Source organism: Copidosoma floridanum, unplaced genomic scaffold (genome assembly GCF_036245765.1).
Source record: "Copidosoma floridanum isolate Cflo_tuat_1 unplaced genomic scaffold, Cflo_Japanese_pri ptg000030l, whole genome shotgun sequence".
In the NCBI taxonomy this organism is placed as follows: Eukaryota; Metazoa; Arthropoda; class Insecta; order Hymenoptera; family Encyrtidae; genus Copidosoma; species Copidosoma floridanum.
This window is the reverse complement of record NW_028321907.1, coordinates 4,313,361-4,330,503: the sequence shown is the minus strand read 5'-3', so window position 1 is coordinate 4,330,503 and position 17,143 is coordinate 4,313,361. Positions and strand designations below refer to the sequence as shown.

Sequence of the window (17,143 nt, the reverse complement as noted above, 5' to 3'; positions counted from 1 at the left end):
AGGCGCGAGAAACTCGCTTGGGACGAAGGGGAAACGAAAAAAAAAAAAAAAAAAAAAAAAAGTTCTCATTTGGACAATGGGAAAATGCCCTCTCTTTCAGCCATCACCATTCGACTCTTTGATGAACACCCACAGCTAGTGAAACCAGAGCGAAAATTAAAAAAAAGTACGAGCAATCGGGTCTACTATACATATATTTCGTCCTTCCCATGATGTATAGTATACATTTATTACACGCAATGCACCGGCTTATTACGACACATTACCTATACCTATCCCGGCTACTGCTCGTTAAAAGCACGTGTCGGTGCCCTGTGTTGTTATATATGCTCTCGCGCACTTAAAAATGTACCTACGTCAATTTTCCTTACCTTTTTTTTCCCCCCCCCATTTCGCGCTGTGCTCAGCTAGGCGTGGAGATTTTTATTCTTCCGAGCCTATATATTATTATGTACACGAGCAAAGTACCTATACTTGAGAGAGCTGCGTTATATACTTATCTCTCTCTCTTCCAGTGGTGATTTTCTTTTTCTTTTTTTTTTATCTTCAAGCTCGCACACGTACACGCAACGGAGGAGGGTAGTACGTACGGACACACGGTATAACAGGGGAGCGGTTCGTTGTTAACGCAACGGTACACGTTGCACAAGCTGCCTTTGGAATTCCGAAATCAAAGCGCTGCGGTGATAAAAATAAAAATAGTTTGAGCAGAGATGGGGATGTTGGGAAGGAGAAAAAAAAAAAAAAAAGGAATTTTCATGTACAGAGCGGTAAATATATAGGCGAGCATTAAAATTTTACCATCAGCACGGGGGGGGGCCGCGCTGGATTTTTCATTATCCTCGCAAAGATGTTCTCGATGTACATAGGTAGGAAAAGGTATACGGTAACATAATGATAAATAGCGGAGAGCTACACATCAGCTGATGCTGGTGCCCCTTGGCGCGTGTAATTGTGAATGCGGTGCAAGTATCCTGTAATTAGCGGCTCGAGGAGCAGAGAGGAGGTATACAAGCAACCCGCGTATAATATATACCCAAGACTGATTAGCGAGTAATTAAGCGGGTATTCGTTAAAATCCGCAAAAGCCCGTCTCGTCATTGCACACGCGGGTGTGCACGCTCCTTTTCCTCCCAAGCCGCACCTCCGATGATGATCATACGTATATACATACTGACCATTTCGTGTTTTTTATTTAACCCCATCCGTCATTGGTATTGTTGGGCAGGGTTTTTTTCGCGCAAAAATGCTTCCCAAGCATATAAGAATCGGCGAAACTTTAGTGGCGCGAGTTTATCACGCTCACCCCGGCGTGCCCATACGTCTTGGATCGCTTTTTGCACCCCCGGTGTGTTTTTTTCATTCTCGAGAAAGCGCGACGAATCTCGTCACCGGATCGCGAGTTTCGTGCATTAGTTTCGGCTCGAGGAGATTTTCATCTTTCGCTTGCCCTGTACATGTATGTATATTGTGTACCATTTATGTACCATCAGAATACCGCGAGTACGAAGGTACGTGTTTAACGATGGTGCGGCCGATAGTGGGCAGGGCGTCATTACGCGTCTTTTTCTTTTTCTCGAGAGAAAAAAAAAAAGGCCCCGCGCGATTTTTGCTCCCTCCCTGTATCGCGTGCGCGCCGCCCTTGGCTAAAGAATAATAACGCGTGTCATTAGTCGCCCCCGATGTATATGCACGGGTCGTCGAACTTTTGCCGCGTTGTAACTCCTTTGCGTTTGGATTTGGCGGTGAAAGTGCTGGTTTTTCTTTCTCTCTTCTGGCGAGGCGATTTGTCTTCTTCTTCTCTTTCCGGATCATCCGTCGCGGCGGTGTTTTTACGCCGCGAATTGAAATCTAGTCGTTTTCCACTCCGTAAATCCTTTTACGAGTGTAACGCCGGATCGGATGGTGCCCGAGGCGGTTTGGCTGGTCGCGGGGACAAGTGCTTTTTTTTCTCTCTTTCTGAAACATAGCCTCCGGGAGGAGGAAGAGAATCGTAAAATCGCAGGTGCCGGAGAAGTACTTTCGAAAATCATTTCAAAGTCCCATAGTCTTGTACACCTACATAATATACATATACACACGGAAGAGTGACCATTTTGGATTATTGCAGGCTGTACTTTATTTATCGTCTTTTGCGTGGGAGGAGCTCATCGAAAAATCCTCGTTAAGACTTAGCCCGGTAGGTATATATCCCAACACTGTAGTCATTAACCGGGGGCCATTTCAATGAAGTGAAATCAAACAAACGGCGAAAAAGAAAATTTCTCACTCGAGAGGAGGAAGAAAGAGGATCAAACTCCGTGTGAGAGCGGGTATATGTCCATAAATCCATCCGAGGCGCAACATAAATTAGCCAACAAGGATATCTCGTCCCCGTCGTTTCATTGTTTTCCCCTTCTAATCGCGGGCCAACATCGCAGCCGGGCGGAATATTTCACCTCCTCCGCGCGCGTCTCCCCGTAAATTCATTACAATTATTCCAGACGCCGTAGGTATACACGCGACAACCCAGATCGAGTTCGGTCCGCCAATGGCACGGTGTACATGCATCATCGTAATAACTCACGCCTTCCTGCATGTTGTGTATATATGCACACACACGTTGCACGGCAGAGGCGAAAACATCACCGAAAATATTGTGTATGTGCGTACTTATCCCGCGTGCGTTTGAAAAGGCGCAATTGAAACTCGAGGCGGGACGATAAGTCAAAGAGACTGAAAACCGGTAGTCCCTCGATTCTCACGCTTCGGAGGCGCCAGGAACAACAACCATACGTATACATGTAGGTGCGCATATATATATATGGTAAGATAAAATTTTGTTTGCTCAATTATATGCCCGCGGCTTTCGCGCCGTGCGCCGACGTTAATATATGTGTCGCCGCACTGTTGTCTCATTTACGTGTTAATGGCCATCGGCGTAATTACCAAACGACCCATATTTTGCACGATGCAACGAGTCCAATATATGGCCATCGGGCAGCTCTATTGGCGCTTTTCGGGAGCTTATGATTTTTTTTTCATCGGCATTTGATCTCTCGATACAATTACACCTCGTGTAATTCTCTCTCTGGTATCCGGTTCTCGCGAAACGTGTGTACATATACACAGCCAAAAGGAGGTTTATTAAAGAAGGAGAGGGAAAAAATCAGTGTCCCGGTCTCTGGTCTACTTTTCAAATTTTATAATCTACGATGTAGCCGGTGCGCGTACACGATGTCGCTCGTTCGGAAAACTGGTAACGGGTAAAAATGATTTTCTCTCTCTTGGACGCGCGGCTGCTGCTTTCACGCGAAATTTGTTGATAACTTTCGTTCCCCGCCTCGTAAAATGTTTAATTAATCGTACGCTCCGGGCTTTCTAGCGCATATACGAGAAAATTGTCTTTTTTTTTTTTTTTTTTTTTTTTTACACGCACATTCGTGCGCGACGCGATGGATTTTTCATACGTGCCAAAAGTCCAAGTATACACACGATTTCTTTCGCTCCTCTTGGGTGGTCATCGAGAAAACTCTATCCGCGTTTCCGTTTACGACCAAGACGAAGTAGGAGTCGTCGTACACGAGCGGTACAGTATACGATGACACGATAGGGACAATTAAACATTCGGCCGATTAAATGAATGGGCTATGCGTGTATAGGTACCTTTTCGCGCTACGTTTTGATATGTAAGACGCGGTCGCGCGTGAAACGTTATATTTGTTCTGCGTCCATTATCCTTTGTTGAACAACGAGAGCCACAAATGAAGAAGAAGCAAAAAAAAATCCCACCACAAAGACGAAGACGCCGCATAGCCGCGATGAAAAAACCAACAGTAGCGGTGGGTATATATACAGGAGCGATGAAAGGAAAATACGCTCGGGCGTCTCCGCGCTTACTTGGGTGTATAATATTTGTATGTATGCATGTACAGGTTGATCGGTGGAGAGCCGCGGTTCTGTCTCGTCGCGCTCGATTAAACGCGAAGAAGATGGGGCCTCGCGCGCGCGCGCTCACAATTACAACGTTTCCCGTCGTTACGAGCCAGGTGAGCGAGACCGATTTTCATGCCCACATCCGGGGCTCCATCACCTTTTTTTTTTTTTTTTTTTTTTTTTCTGTACGTATAAACTTTGAGCGTATCTTTTTGTCAGCGAGTTTGATCCCCCCTTTTTTACCCCACTACTTTTCTTATCTTTATTATGTCCCAGGGGCTCGTTAAACGGTGATTTGTAAATATCCACGAGGTTTATTTTTGGAAATGCGAGCGGTACAGCCGAAGGAACATCTCGAGGTGAATATGGGTTTTTCTCACTTGTGGCGACAGAAACGATGATTATCCCCCGTTCTGTATACTAGGCACACCTATTGTTGACTCTAAAGTCTGGATTAAAATAATTTTTGATGGATAAAGAAAAAACAAAATCACGACTTTGGCCATTGCCATGCGAGTACAGTATAATATACTTTTCGGTAAATGCAATGTAGGTGTACAAAAATGAAGGTCAAGCTGTGAATATCATTTGGTGAAGGTATACCATCACCCGAGCTTGGCGCGTGTGCGCTGTATACCAAGCAAACGCTGTATTTAATATGGATTATGTGATGATACCACCACAACACCCAGGTGCACACCAGCCGAAATTTGTATGCGCACTCGGTCTTATCTCTCAGCGCTCCGTTATTTCTGCGAAAAATACACAACCCGAGTTTCTGCTTTATTTTCGGAAACCAAGATAAAAGTATTGTATACCGATCCGTCATCTATACCTTATATACATTCTGTCGTTGGACAGAATCTCCGTGGTGGCGATAACTCGCCATCGTACTCGCGGACAAGAGGGGATTTGGAAAAATCACGCGATAAAATTAACAACACCTTTCCAGTGGCTGAATAATATATACACTTGCTCTTGCGCTCGAGGGCAGTTTACGGATAGCGCACACAATACATATAACGGATAACGCGCACCTTGCACTTGGATTCACGTGTGTATGTATGGGTAGAGTAATGCTCGAGGAAAAATCAGCGGACAGAAACGAGGAGCAATTAAACGCCATAATCTCGAAGAGCACTTGCCGCCGATTAGATGTGTATATATATGTTGTCGCGCGGGAGGAGCTGCTGCGCTATAGCTGTGACTCATTGTATAAATGAATACGTGATTACGTGCACTGATGGGTATATAATATATACTCTGTGTAGCGAGAGGGTGCGAAAATCAGATTTTGTGTTTTTGAGCGAGATAAGTCACTACAATCTTCTTTTCTTTTATTATTTTTTTATTGAAACATGTGTGGATGACGACGGCAGCGCGATTATCACTTGGCCGCGCACAGTGGATTATTGAAAAAAAAATTTTTTTTTCTCCCTCTCTCGAGGTCGTGACCCACGAGTCCTTTTTTTAATACGCCCTTGCACCACCTTGGGGGTTGTTGCAATGTAATATATTGAAGACACTTTTACTCCACTTTTACAAAAATATATTTCATTTATTGTCTCTTTTATTATCGGTCGTCACTCGACCTTTGTCTGCTGTTTCCGCTTCGACGCCAAAAAGGCCTTTTGCACCACCTCGGTAAAGAGGATCGTGCCAGCAAAGACCAATATCGTGCCCATCCAGTGGTAAAACGTAAACGGATTCTGAAAGTAGATGATTGAGAATATGAGCGACAAAAACTTGCGCAGCGTCAGTATCAGGGTCACCGTCAGGGACGTGCACTCGGTCGTTAGCTTAAACACCGATCCGACGCACATGTATCTAAAACCGGCGAGTTGAGGAAATTCTTTGGGAATTATTTATCATCTATTTATTTTTGTTGGTTGAAAAAGGATACTGCGTGATCACGTTGCCGATCAGGTAGGCAAACATCCTCGGCATCGCCAGGCCGACTATCGGTATCCTCAGAGCGGGCGAGTTGGCGGCCACGAGGGCGTGCTCCCACAAGTTTGGCACCAAGAAGACGAAGAACGGCAGCGGCAATAGATGCTAGAAGAGAAAAAAAAAAAAAAAAAAAAAAATACGTATTTGGTAGTAAACGAAAGAATAGGAGGTGGCGTCCCTACCGAGTAGTAGAGGGCTTCCCGTGTGTTCTTGCCGTAGGTGGAGAACAGGGTCTCCTGGTAAATGCCCATCCTAGCGGAAACGAAGAGGGCGACCGTGAGTATGGCAACGCCGACGGTCCACCAGAAAAAATCGGTCCATAAGGTCGTGGGCACCGAGCCAGGGCCCACCGGCACCGTCGACTTTACCTCCTTGCCGCTGGCGATCGTGCAAATCGCCACCCCCACGGTTATCATGAGCACCGAGGTGTACTTGTCGAAGGTGTACCTCCTCCTGAGGATCAGTATGCCCATCGCCATGTTGGCTATCAGGGAACCCTGGATGAAAAACCTTTCCTCGTTTTACGTGATAAAATTACAATGCACGCAGCTGTGTTAATGTTTGTACAACGCACCGAACGGAATATCATGTGCAGGGGCATGGGTATGTTGAAGTTGAAGGCGTAGTTGTTGAGGACGCTCGAGACGAAGAAAAAGACGACCAGCGTTGCGTACTTGCTCATTGGTACGGCGGATCGTGCTGTGCCGCATTTCGACGTGAAGAGGAAGCCGTCGATGGCGATGAACAAAAATTGCACGAAAGTCACCAAATTGCCACCGCCTGGGTCCTCTCTGCGTGGGTGTTTCGTTGCGTTTCAACAGCGGGACTTTTTTTTTTTTAAATTGCAAGTAGGTGCTTTTTTTTCTTCAGTTTGAACGTACAACTGTTCACTTTGGGAAAATAAACAAATGTGCTATGGTACTTGCAATAGAAATGATTGTTTTCGCACAGCTCTAAACTCGTAAATTTATACCAATATAATATAGGTATAAGACAGACGCAACAAAAGTAAGGTTAAGTGCATCTAACGAGATGACGATTCGAGTGAGGATAAAAACCGTAGGAAATGAAGCACGTACTTGCAGTGTACAATTATAGACGGATAACGAAGAAACGGTATAAATACTCACTTCATTAAAAGTTCGAGGAACACCAAATTGGAGCAGCAGCCGAGAAATACGAGAAAAGTCGCTGTTGCGGCGCCCATGTTTTTCAAACGCGACAACTATTGGTGTATAAGTTACAATAAACGCGCACGAATTTTGTTATAATTTTGAAAGGGTTGTTGCCGCCTCCTGAGCTCGCGCACGTGCTCGTTGCTTCTTCTTCTTCTGCTACGCAAGTATATACTGCGGCTTCTGCTGCATATGCACTCACTCGACAGCAGATCCATTCGGGACTAAAATTAATATGTGTGTGTTATATATTTATATACCTACTGAGGTATATACATCACAAGCTCTGCCTTGTCATTATGCCAATAACTACAGCACTGTTCCGATACACATGTGTGGGGTACATTGTAGGTATGTATCTATATTTATATACCTCGAGGCTAAGTGAGATAACAGAGTCAAGTGCTGACGTTGCTGGCCTCCTACATAATTACATTTTATGTGTACATCACTTTGGCGCTTACAATCATCTTTTTCTGTCTCCTTCGTTCGCGTCGATTAATTTTTTATTCATCCGATGATGCTGTTGACAATGTCTAAGTTACGAATGTTGCAGCCAGCGGGTGTACAGTTTTCAGCGAAGAGTGTCCAAATGAAATAAATTCCTTTAGCGTTCGTAGTTGGAGCTCTACTGAGCTCATCCTCGAAATGTAGGGGAGTGATGGTAGAGGTCAATACTAATCTATACAGCCTAAATTATGCATACATATTCACACAGTGGAGGGGCTCTCTTCTTTGGGGATTTTGGGTTCGGGGAAGAAAATAAAAGGAGCAGGTATATAAATGAGCGCGTGGACAACAAAATAATACGCACTGCCTATGTACTTAACTAGGCTTGGATTTACCTATGGTTGCTGTTTTCACGTCGATGGTGTCATAATATAATTTACGACGGTTCTTTGTGCGTGGGGGGATTTATGCAGTTGCAGGAAAAAAAGGGACGGCAACGCGTATACATAAGTGTATGTATATTTTGCTCGTTCAACGAAAGCAAGTATCTTTATTACCAACTGTGGTTAAAAATTATTACAATTATTATATAATTGCAGTTTGATCTTTTTTTAAGTGCAGAGGGCACCCTTGGCAAGTCAGACAGTTTTTTTACATTTGTTTCAGTACATGTATTGAATATAATTATTGTTACCTTATCATCCTTTGATTTTACACTTTGAGCTACTTATAAACTGGAGTTGCCCATGATTCGCTTGAAACAACAGTGATAAACGCACGAGAGAATGGAAAAAAAAAAAAACATCCGTCCTCCCGTATGGAGGAGTCTCCACGATGATATTACTCTCTCGCGCGCGAAAGTTCAAAGTAAAAAAGATAAGCTCATCTGTAACGCCTCGAGCCGGTGCTGTCGACGCGCCGCGTGTATAACAGAGGAGAAGTGCTTTATTTCCGAAACGCATCACCATCGCCGTTGTACTTTATTTATTTTTTAAAATAATTTCCTCTTGTGCCGTACATCTGCCGTTCGCTTCTCGCTCCCCATCGTAACGTCAATGATTTTTTTCTCTTTTCCATCGTTTTATTTTTCCTTTTAACTCAAAAATCAGACTATACCCGGCGCTTTTTGTAATTTTCCTCCTCCCTCCCCCTCGAAAAATTTCTTTCTTTTTTACGAAAGGGCAGCTTCAGTTATATCGAAAACTGATAAACATACCAAGTAACGAACGTATTTGTAATTTTTCACTTCCACGTGGCGTAGCTCGACTCGAAACAACAGCTCGGATCGGGGAAAAAAAAAAAAAAAAAAAACAGTCTTTGGGAAAAACCCCGTGGTACGTGAAAACCCGTCCACTCCCAGCGCGCCTCAACGCACAATTGGTAAATCGGCGTCGAACCCACCCGACACAATTGGGAGCTGCAGCTATAGGGAGTTCGGAAGAGAGGGACTTTTCGGCCACCGACGCGCGGTACATATACACCTGTACCGAAATTAAATTAACGGTTTATAATGTATACCGATATACTGCAAAGAACCGATGCCTCCTTTCGCCCCCGACTTACCTTACGAACACCGGGTATGTATACCCATGTGCATCCCCTTGTAACGTGTATACATATAGCTGTATGCACTTCGATGTTGAGTTGACGTATTGCGTGTAGTGCAGCCGAACAAGGGTGTATCCCGTGTACTCCGGTTGGCGAGTCCGTGACTGCCACACGGTGGAGTCGTCCGAGGATACGTGCCAAATATTTACTTCCCCGTCACGGCCACCCTTTGTGTACGCCTATATGGACAAAAGAGGTGAAGTTGCAGTTACTCGTCTCCCCCTCGGCTGTCAAAATAAACCCGCCACTGGGTAGAGCTTGGCGAATCGATTACGTCCCGGATAGCGTTCCCCCTCTCTCTCTCTCTGGTAAAAGAATATTTAAAAAGTCGCCGATGGACTCGCGTATACCAAATATATAATACGAATTCGCGAAAGTGTTGGGGCCGGTGCGGCCGATAAGATTTCTCGGCTCCGCTATCTATACCAGCCGCTCTCCCCTGTACGCTGTCGAATGAACTTTTCTCAACATTTCGCGCCAATAAAATGGAAATCAGAGAGATTAGATGTTTCGCGTGCGGTGTGTACAGGCGCATACGAAGCTTCGTTTACAGAGCTGTATACATTCGATTGTTTTTTTTTTTTTTTTTTCTTTCTTTCTCGCTCTCGAGCTCTGTGTGTGTACCATATTATATTCAGGTCGATCGCCGATCGAGATAACTGGCGTGGTGTGTGTATAGATGCCGTTTTGTTTTAAACAGAATATTTTCTTTTTTTTTTTTTTAAATCAAACACACAGCTGAACAAACGCACTTTTTCCAACTCTCTCCATGTACTATACTCTTCTCTCGCGGGAAATCGATTTGCATAATAAATTCGTGTGTACACGCGCTTGGAGTACAGATGTACCTACTTGTGTACCCTCTATATAATATGCATATAACATACGTATACAAAGTGTGTTGTCGTATTAGGAAAATTTATCTTTTCCCGTGTGTGTTGTGTTATAATGTCGTGCATTCAGGCGTCAAGGTGCGCGCGCTTTTCTCCCCCCCCCCCCACACACCTATTTTCCTATATACCATAGAAATTCAAAAGCAGAAAAGAGGAGTCGATCGAGTGAAGGAAATAATGTATACGAGCTGGTAATCCATTCGATTTCTTGTATGTGCCCCGGTAAAACATGACGTTGAATACTTATGCTGTATAGTACACACAGCGTCACGTCGCTCTTCTTCTTCTCCTTTTGCACCGATGCCGTAAAATATACGTACGTTCGATGGATTATTCGCTCGAAGGCAAGAGAGAAAAAGTTACACACCTCGCAAGTACCTTTGGAAGAATAAGGGGGAAAAAAACCATCGATCGAGACGAAACAGGAGAATCTCTCTTTTTTTATACGTATATATTATTTTCTACAAAATTTCGTACGTATAGCATGTCCAGGATATTGGGGAAAAAAATTCCTTCAACTAAATAATGAATTTTGCGAGCTTCCTTCCCTCGGCCCCCACTTCACTGTACCACGTGCCTGTAATCTCGCCAGAGTTCGCGGGTATACGCTTATTTTTGGCTTCGCTCTCGTGTTTTAATAATAAGCCGCGTGTGACGTGCGCTTGCAAGCTCGCCCCTACACGTACATGTATACATTATTTTCACAAGACCCCGACTGCTTCGCCGAATAGTTCTCCACAGTCTATATCATTTTGTTGTATGCGTGTGTTAACCGTGACTTTATTTATTAATGTAATTTTTTCTTTTTCGTCTGTTTCAGGTGAGTGTACCTACTTTTGCATCCGTGACTTCTAGGTTTGTGAGTAAAAAAAAAAAAAAAAAAAAACATCACAGCCACGCCATAACACGAAGTAGCGCTGCTCTGTCCAATGCACTATTATACAGACGTTTAGCTCATTGGCGTCGTTACCGTATGCTCGTCGCGCCCTCCCGATATTGACGTATCAGCAACGCACACCTAGAAACAAATTACCCGAATGCTATTTGTCGCGCGATTACGCATCAATGCCATTATCTCTGCTCGGCAGATATTTATTACGTGAACCCATTGTCAGGTGCATATTATAGTTGGTATAGAGAGTACCTACAACCCGAGGGGCACGGCATACGTAGCAAACAATGGGAAGCAATAACCAATCGTCCGTGGAATATTAAGAGTTAAAAGTATCGATACAAATGGCCAGTGTACATATAGTTGACCGGAAGCTCGGAGGACGTCGACAAAGTCATATTATGGCATACGCATGGGTACGATTAAGCGTGTACGCCTTGCTTGTACATGATATTACTAAAACGTATCGACCCAGCCCATCCGTCATCATAGTCGCCAAAAGCCTGTAGCCTGTATCGGAGCTTGCATCATCAAACCGCGCGAAATTAATTGCCAAGAGAAAGGTGTGTCTCCTCGTGATGCGCGGCTGAGCCTATGGGTACACCGCTACTTGTCCTTTTTTGACTTTGTCCTCCTCCCTTTTTCGTCTTTTAATCACCTTCCCTCCGTCTCCGATTGCCCCTCACAATGTGTCGGTAGGTCATCGATTGTTGGCTCTCGAGATGATCATGCGAGGCTTGGCCGGGGATTTAAGTGCCCAGGGCGTGTGCCCATCGTAGTCGAGCTCCTTCCGTTTTTTTTTTTTTTTTTTTTTTTTTTTTCCTTCCCGGGCGATTAACTTTGAATGTCGTCTCTTTGCGTCCTCGCGACATTATAATATATTGAGTCCACGCACCGCGTGCAAATGTACTTGGAAAAGATATGGTTTTTTTTTTTTTTTTTTTTAATATTTTTTCCAGTGCAGCTTGTTGTTGCCTATAGACATTCGTGTACAACAGCGGCCGTGCACGTGTCCAAAATGGGAACGAAAACGAAACAAAAGGCGCGAGTAAACAACCATCGCTTCCTCGTGCTCCATGTATATATGTATTCGTGCACAGTATAGGTACACACATACCGAATGTATATTTCAGGTGTACAAGTTCGCGTACCATATATATGCGCCAGGTTGAATTTTCAAGACAACGAGTGCGGGGTACCTAGCAGAGATTTCCTATCTCGTGGCCAGAAAAGAGGATTGCATCTTTCACATCCCCCCCCCCCATCGTTTCGGCCGATTTGTCCATTTGACTTTTCAATCATCCCTCCTACGAGATAATACGAGGAACGAGAGTCGCAGAGAGATAGAGAGAGAGAGAAAATCAAACGCAATGTGTGAAAAGTTAATAATCCACGTACGTTTGCGCGTTTATATGGGAAAAGCCATTAAGGTATATATGGTATCTGTTATGGTATATTACGCTTATTACGCGCAACGGAAGTTATCTAATCGCTCAAGTACCTCATTCTGTGCGCCTACATATAATAATGCGTACGCCCATTGTCTTCCCTCTCGATGATGCATCTCTCAAGGCTTTTACACACACGTATGTGTGTATGTGTTTCCGAAGCTGCTGCGGACACACACTTCCGACCTAATTGTCGTTTTATTTCGAGCAGTTGTACGAGTACGCACTTTAACCCCTTGGGCGTCTTTTTTTCATATTCACTGTTTTTTTTTTTTTTTTTTTTTTCGACATTAAAAAAAAAAAAAACACCTCCAAGGGGGCTCTCCTACGAAGCGTGAAAGCTAATGAAATTTCCTCGAGTGAATTTAAGTTTCCTTCCACTTCGCGCTCGGCCGCCGCGATTTACTCGGTTGCCGCGCGGATGTACTTATTCACGCTACCGAGCAGCCGAACAAAATCCCGAAAAGTAATTAAATCCCAGTGCACCTGACGAGAGAGGGACAGAGAGAGAGTAAGCCGTGGGTGTACAAAAATACGCTCTTGGAATGCGAAGCGGACGATAAAAGAAATAGGAACATCCCAATGGTATAATGACGGCAAAGCAGGTGCTCGAGCGAGTGGCGAAACGAACGTGCAGTCCGTCGTGCACGTAGTGCACTCGGTGAAGCCGAAACGTGAAGGAGAGAGTACAAGGATAGGTGGGTGGGTGGGGGTGTATTTAGGCTCAATTAATTTTTCCGTGCACCGGCAAAACGGTGCCTTAGCACTTCATTCCAGGAGCGGTGCACGCTTGGATTTACCGTTCGCCGCATCGCCAAGTCGGTGGAAGCGTGCGCTCCTCTCTCTCTCTCACGGGCGATTTCAGCCAATAACTTTCACCGCTGATTTCCTATACTCCCGCGCGCCGAGTATAAATATACTCCGTATAGGCCCGATTAGCCGTTGATGCGCTCGTATATTGTACCCTTTGGCGCCGCGCTTTTCTTTTCATTTTTTTTTTCTAGAAATGCTTCTTTTGCAAACAACTCGTACATACGCGTGCACGTAATACACAACGTCGAGCGAGCGATCGGGAGAAATTTCCTTTGATTGAATTTGTGATTGAGCTTTGGTTTCTTCTTCGTTGGCGAGGTCTTTGGGTTGTAGGTGTATATAGGGAAGAGGAGAAGAAAGAAAAAAAATTCGCACCGAGTAACGAGCAGTTATTTTTTCGCGTAAATCGACTTTTCGGACGAAAGTACACCTGTACCGCGTATGATACAAGTATTGGATTGTTTTACGGATACTCGTATCCTCTCTTTGTGCCCATATACTCCCAGCCACCAGCAGTGGATTAATATTTACAAAGCACAGCCCGACCCTTTTCAAAATCGTTTCGATATTCCAATGCACGGTTTTCATCCGCGCAGCCAATAAACTCCGATGAAGCGCGGATAAGTGGTTGGAAATCAATCCCGCGAAGAAACAATCCCTCGTTGAACGAGGAGAGGCGTCGGGCTGACGCGGGAAACGATCGATTTTACGCAACGAGGCGTGGATGCAACGCGGGATATTCATTTTTTGGCTAACAACAGCCTCGAGGCTTATCCACTGTTTCGTGAGAATGGACCATCGGAGAGATGGATGGGCGCCGCGGATTACTGCCGCCAACGAGTGAGCGTCTCTCCGTGCGATCGAGGCCGGTGGGGGGGGGGGGGAGGAGATTTCCCTCCGCGAGGCAGGATAGATCGGCCGATTGATTTTTCCGGGACTGTCTCTTTCTGAGACGTGTACCCACAGGACGTACACCCTCTCGGATGTGGTTGGGCCTTAAACGGTGACATTGGGAAAGTTACGTCAATGTTTGGGCGAATCGATGGGCTTTGAATGCGACGTCGAGCCACTGTGTGGAGTTATGCCAGAGATTTTCCGTTTCAGATAAAACAGTGCGAGCGTGTACAGGAAAGCTCATTTGCGGGCATTTTTCCGCCTAATTGTCCGTACGTGTTCTCGGGTAACGACGCGAAACGAAGAGGGTTTTCTCCTTTTTTTTTTTTTTTTTTTTTTTTTTTCTTTTTCCCTTTCGAATTCGTTTGCTGCGATGCCCATCATCCTTTCATACGGTGGACATGAAAATAATCCTCGCCGTGCCGTGATTTATTACACGAAGCCAAATTAAAAACGGCGTACGGTTTAACCTAAATGCGACGTCGGGAGCTCTAATGGCCCGAAATCCGTAAACGGCGTCGATTGAATATCTAATGAGAGGATTGTTAAAAGAGAAAAGATGTTATCGTGCCACTTGGCTTTTTTTTTTTTTTTTTCGTTAATTATAATTATATTTTTCCTTCGACAGATGCGGAATATGATAATTGCGCGCGTTTAATTTCAGCGAAAGTCCCCCGGGCGCGCTTTGTGTTGTTATTGTTTGCATTTCGTTTTGTTCCTCCTTACGTTTCGTAGGATAGGCTAATTTAATAAAATTACCGGCAATTAAACTAGCTCTCGCGTGAGTTGCACGTATACACGTATATACAAGTGTATCGAAACGAGCCCGGTTTGAACGGGACCTTTTACAAGCGTATGTATTTAGTCGCCCTGGGGTTTCGCGAAACGCGCTATTTTCGCGGTACGAACGGGTCACCCCCTAGTTTTTCTCAAAACGGCGTATATAACTGTTTCGCTTTTTTTTCCATCGTCAAGGGATATACATCCACGTAGAGGTAAAAGGGAGGAGTCACGCGCGCAAAAAACGAGGATCTTCAACTATACCATAGTCGCGCGATTATGGAATCGCTGTGTTTTTTCCGAGTAAAAAATAAAATCACCGAGCTGGTGGAGATGAAAATAATTACGGAAGATGAGACGACGAGGGAAAAGTGGGATACATCGCCCGTAGGAGGCACTTTTTTCTCGTATTTTCCGATGCTATCCACTTGTTTTTGCTCTTCGCGACATTTTTTTCCGTGCGTGATGATGATTACGTGGCCCATTATACACATCGATTGCCTCTCGAGTTGCTCTTCCGGTCACGGAGAGAAAACATAATATATGCATCTGTTACATGCGTATACCTAATTACATAAATGTAAAGACACGCACACTCGATACGCCTACAGAGAGGAGGGAAAGAGCAAAACGCATGCCAACCGCACTAAACTTTATTTCAATGCACTCGCGTGTTTTATACATATAGAAATTAGATCCCCAGAAAGCACTTTCATCGACGCAATTGTTACGCAATCGCAAAAAAAAAAAAGAAAAAAAAAACTCTCGTCCGCGGTCAGGTCTCTCCCCCCTTGTTTTTTTTCTCTGAAATTTTCGACGTTTACCCCCTTTTGGAGAGCAGATAGTGAAACTCGCGGTTTCGTGTTACCCTCGTCGGGTATATAGTGCCGGGCACGGTTATTGTTGCACAAAGAGTGAACTCGTCTTTTCTTCCTCCTCTCCGGTGCACAGAGTGATTCTCCCGTCGAAGAAACCCCCATAGTATATATACATGCGTTACGTAAGCGACGCCTGAGCATTTACTTGAAGTAGCGACGTAACGCGCGCATCGATTATCCACCTGCGCCTTTTACACTCGTACAAAAATATATAACATACATATATGTAAAGCGTTTAGTCGAGCCGGCTGGTCTCTATTGTTATATCGTTGCATAATTGGGTAAAATGCACGTAAGCACACGAGGTGTGGAGCATCCATTCTCACGAGCGTATCTCTTTTTCTCTCTCAACTGCACACAGCCGAGCCCTTTGAGCGTGAAAATCCAGATTTTACTTTCTCACATTGGTGCATGCTCCACTATACATCTGTTGCGTACATTACAATGGATCCACCGATTAAAACCACAGGCGCACCCATTATAGACTCGTGCAAACTCCTTTGTTGATGTTTTGGATCACTCGCGTCTCTTGGCCATACTGCGATACTCCGCAAGTGCTTGACTTGGACACTCTCTTGTGGACTAACTCGACGCGTGTCACATAAGATGCAACGACTCGCGAAACTCCGACACTTGCCGCTCTCCTCTACTGCCAAGATTGAGTTTAAAAAAAAAAAAAAAAAAAAAAAAAAACAAAGTGCTCGTATCCTTTAAAAGGCGACGCAGCTGTCTCGCCCCTTGACTCACGTGCGCGTATTGCAGCCGTAATCCTAATAATGGAAAAAAAAAGAATCCGCAACCATCGGCCGTGCGCCCCTTCGTCTTCCACACTTGGACGGTAAATTTCCGTGGCTAATAACGCCCCGTGAAATGGAAAAAAAAAAAGGAAAAAAAGAGAAAGAGACACTTTGTCCCCTAAAAAAGAGGGAGAAAAGTCTAATCCTCCCCGTACATATATATACATACACCATTTACCGAATGAATTAATTAGGAAGATTGGCAAAGTGTAAGGGAAGCTCCGCGTGCATCCTGACGAAAGGGGGAGGGTGGATCGTTAGTTGCAGTGTACACACACGCGCGTATGGAAAGGCCGGATGACAAAGGGTGGAAAGACACCCCCCCTCCCCAGGGGAGCGCTACTAGAATTCTCCCCCTGTAGACGTCGCCCTTATTGCAAGCCCCGCATGTGCGCGGAGGGTGTATATATATATATATATATATATACATGTATAGAACCGAGTGACGCGTGCTGTGGGGACATGAAATATATATGCACGCAGAAAGAAAGAAAGAGCCGTGGGCTTTGGAAATTCGAGTTTTTCGCGCGAGTGCACTCCTACGCCACCTCCGCCTCCTCCTCTTGTCCCGCGTGTGCTTAGATTCTCCCGGGCCTGGCTGTACCGCGTAATAACGCGCACATCGTATGTATATTGTGTATAGGCTTGAC

The 17,143-nt window shown here is 44.8% G+C and overlaps 2 protein-coding genes across 3 annotated transcripts in view; one reads left to right on the top strand and one right to left on the bottom strand.

Annotated features, from left to right (window-relative positions):
• Positions 1 to 17,143, top strand: part of Jupiter (microtubule-associated protein Jupiter) — an 86,915-nt gene that overhangs the window by 32,791 nt on the left and 36,981 nt on the right. The gene's annotated exons all lie outside the window — the stretch shown is intronic.
• LOC106640164 (UDP-xylose and UDP-N-acetylglucosamine transporter) lies at positions 5,162 to 7,670 on the bottom strand. Of its 2 annotated transcripts, none has more exons than XM_089596596.1 (6): positions 7,414 to 7,670; positions 6,996 to 7,264; positions 6,440 to 6,656; positions 6,048 to 6,362; positions 5,819 to 5,970; positions 5,162 to 5,742 (listed from the first exon to the last, which is right to left on the bottom strand). In XM_089596596.1, the coding sequence occupies exons 2-6, from the start codon at positions 7,070 to 7,072 to the stop codon at positions 5,499 to 5,501; spliced, it is 1,005 nt and encodes a 334-aa protein (XP_089452722.1). In that variant the 5' UTR covers positions 7,073 to 7,264; positions 7,414 to 7,670; the 3' UTR covers positions 5,162 to 5,498. The 2 variants fall into 2 exon arrangements, with proteins under 2 accessions (XP_089452722.1, XP_089452723.1); XM_089596597.1 differs by having other exon boundaries at positions 7,475 to 7,670.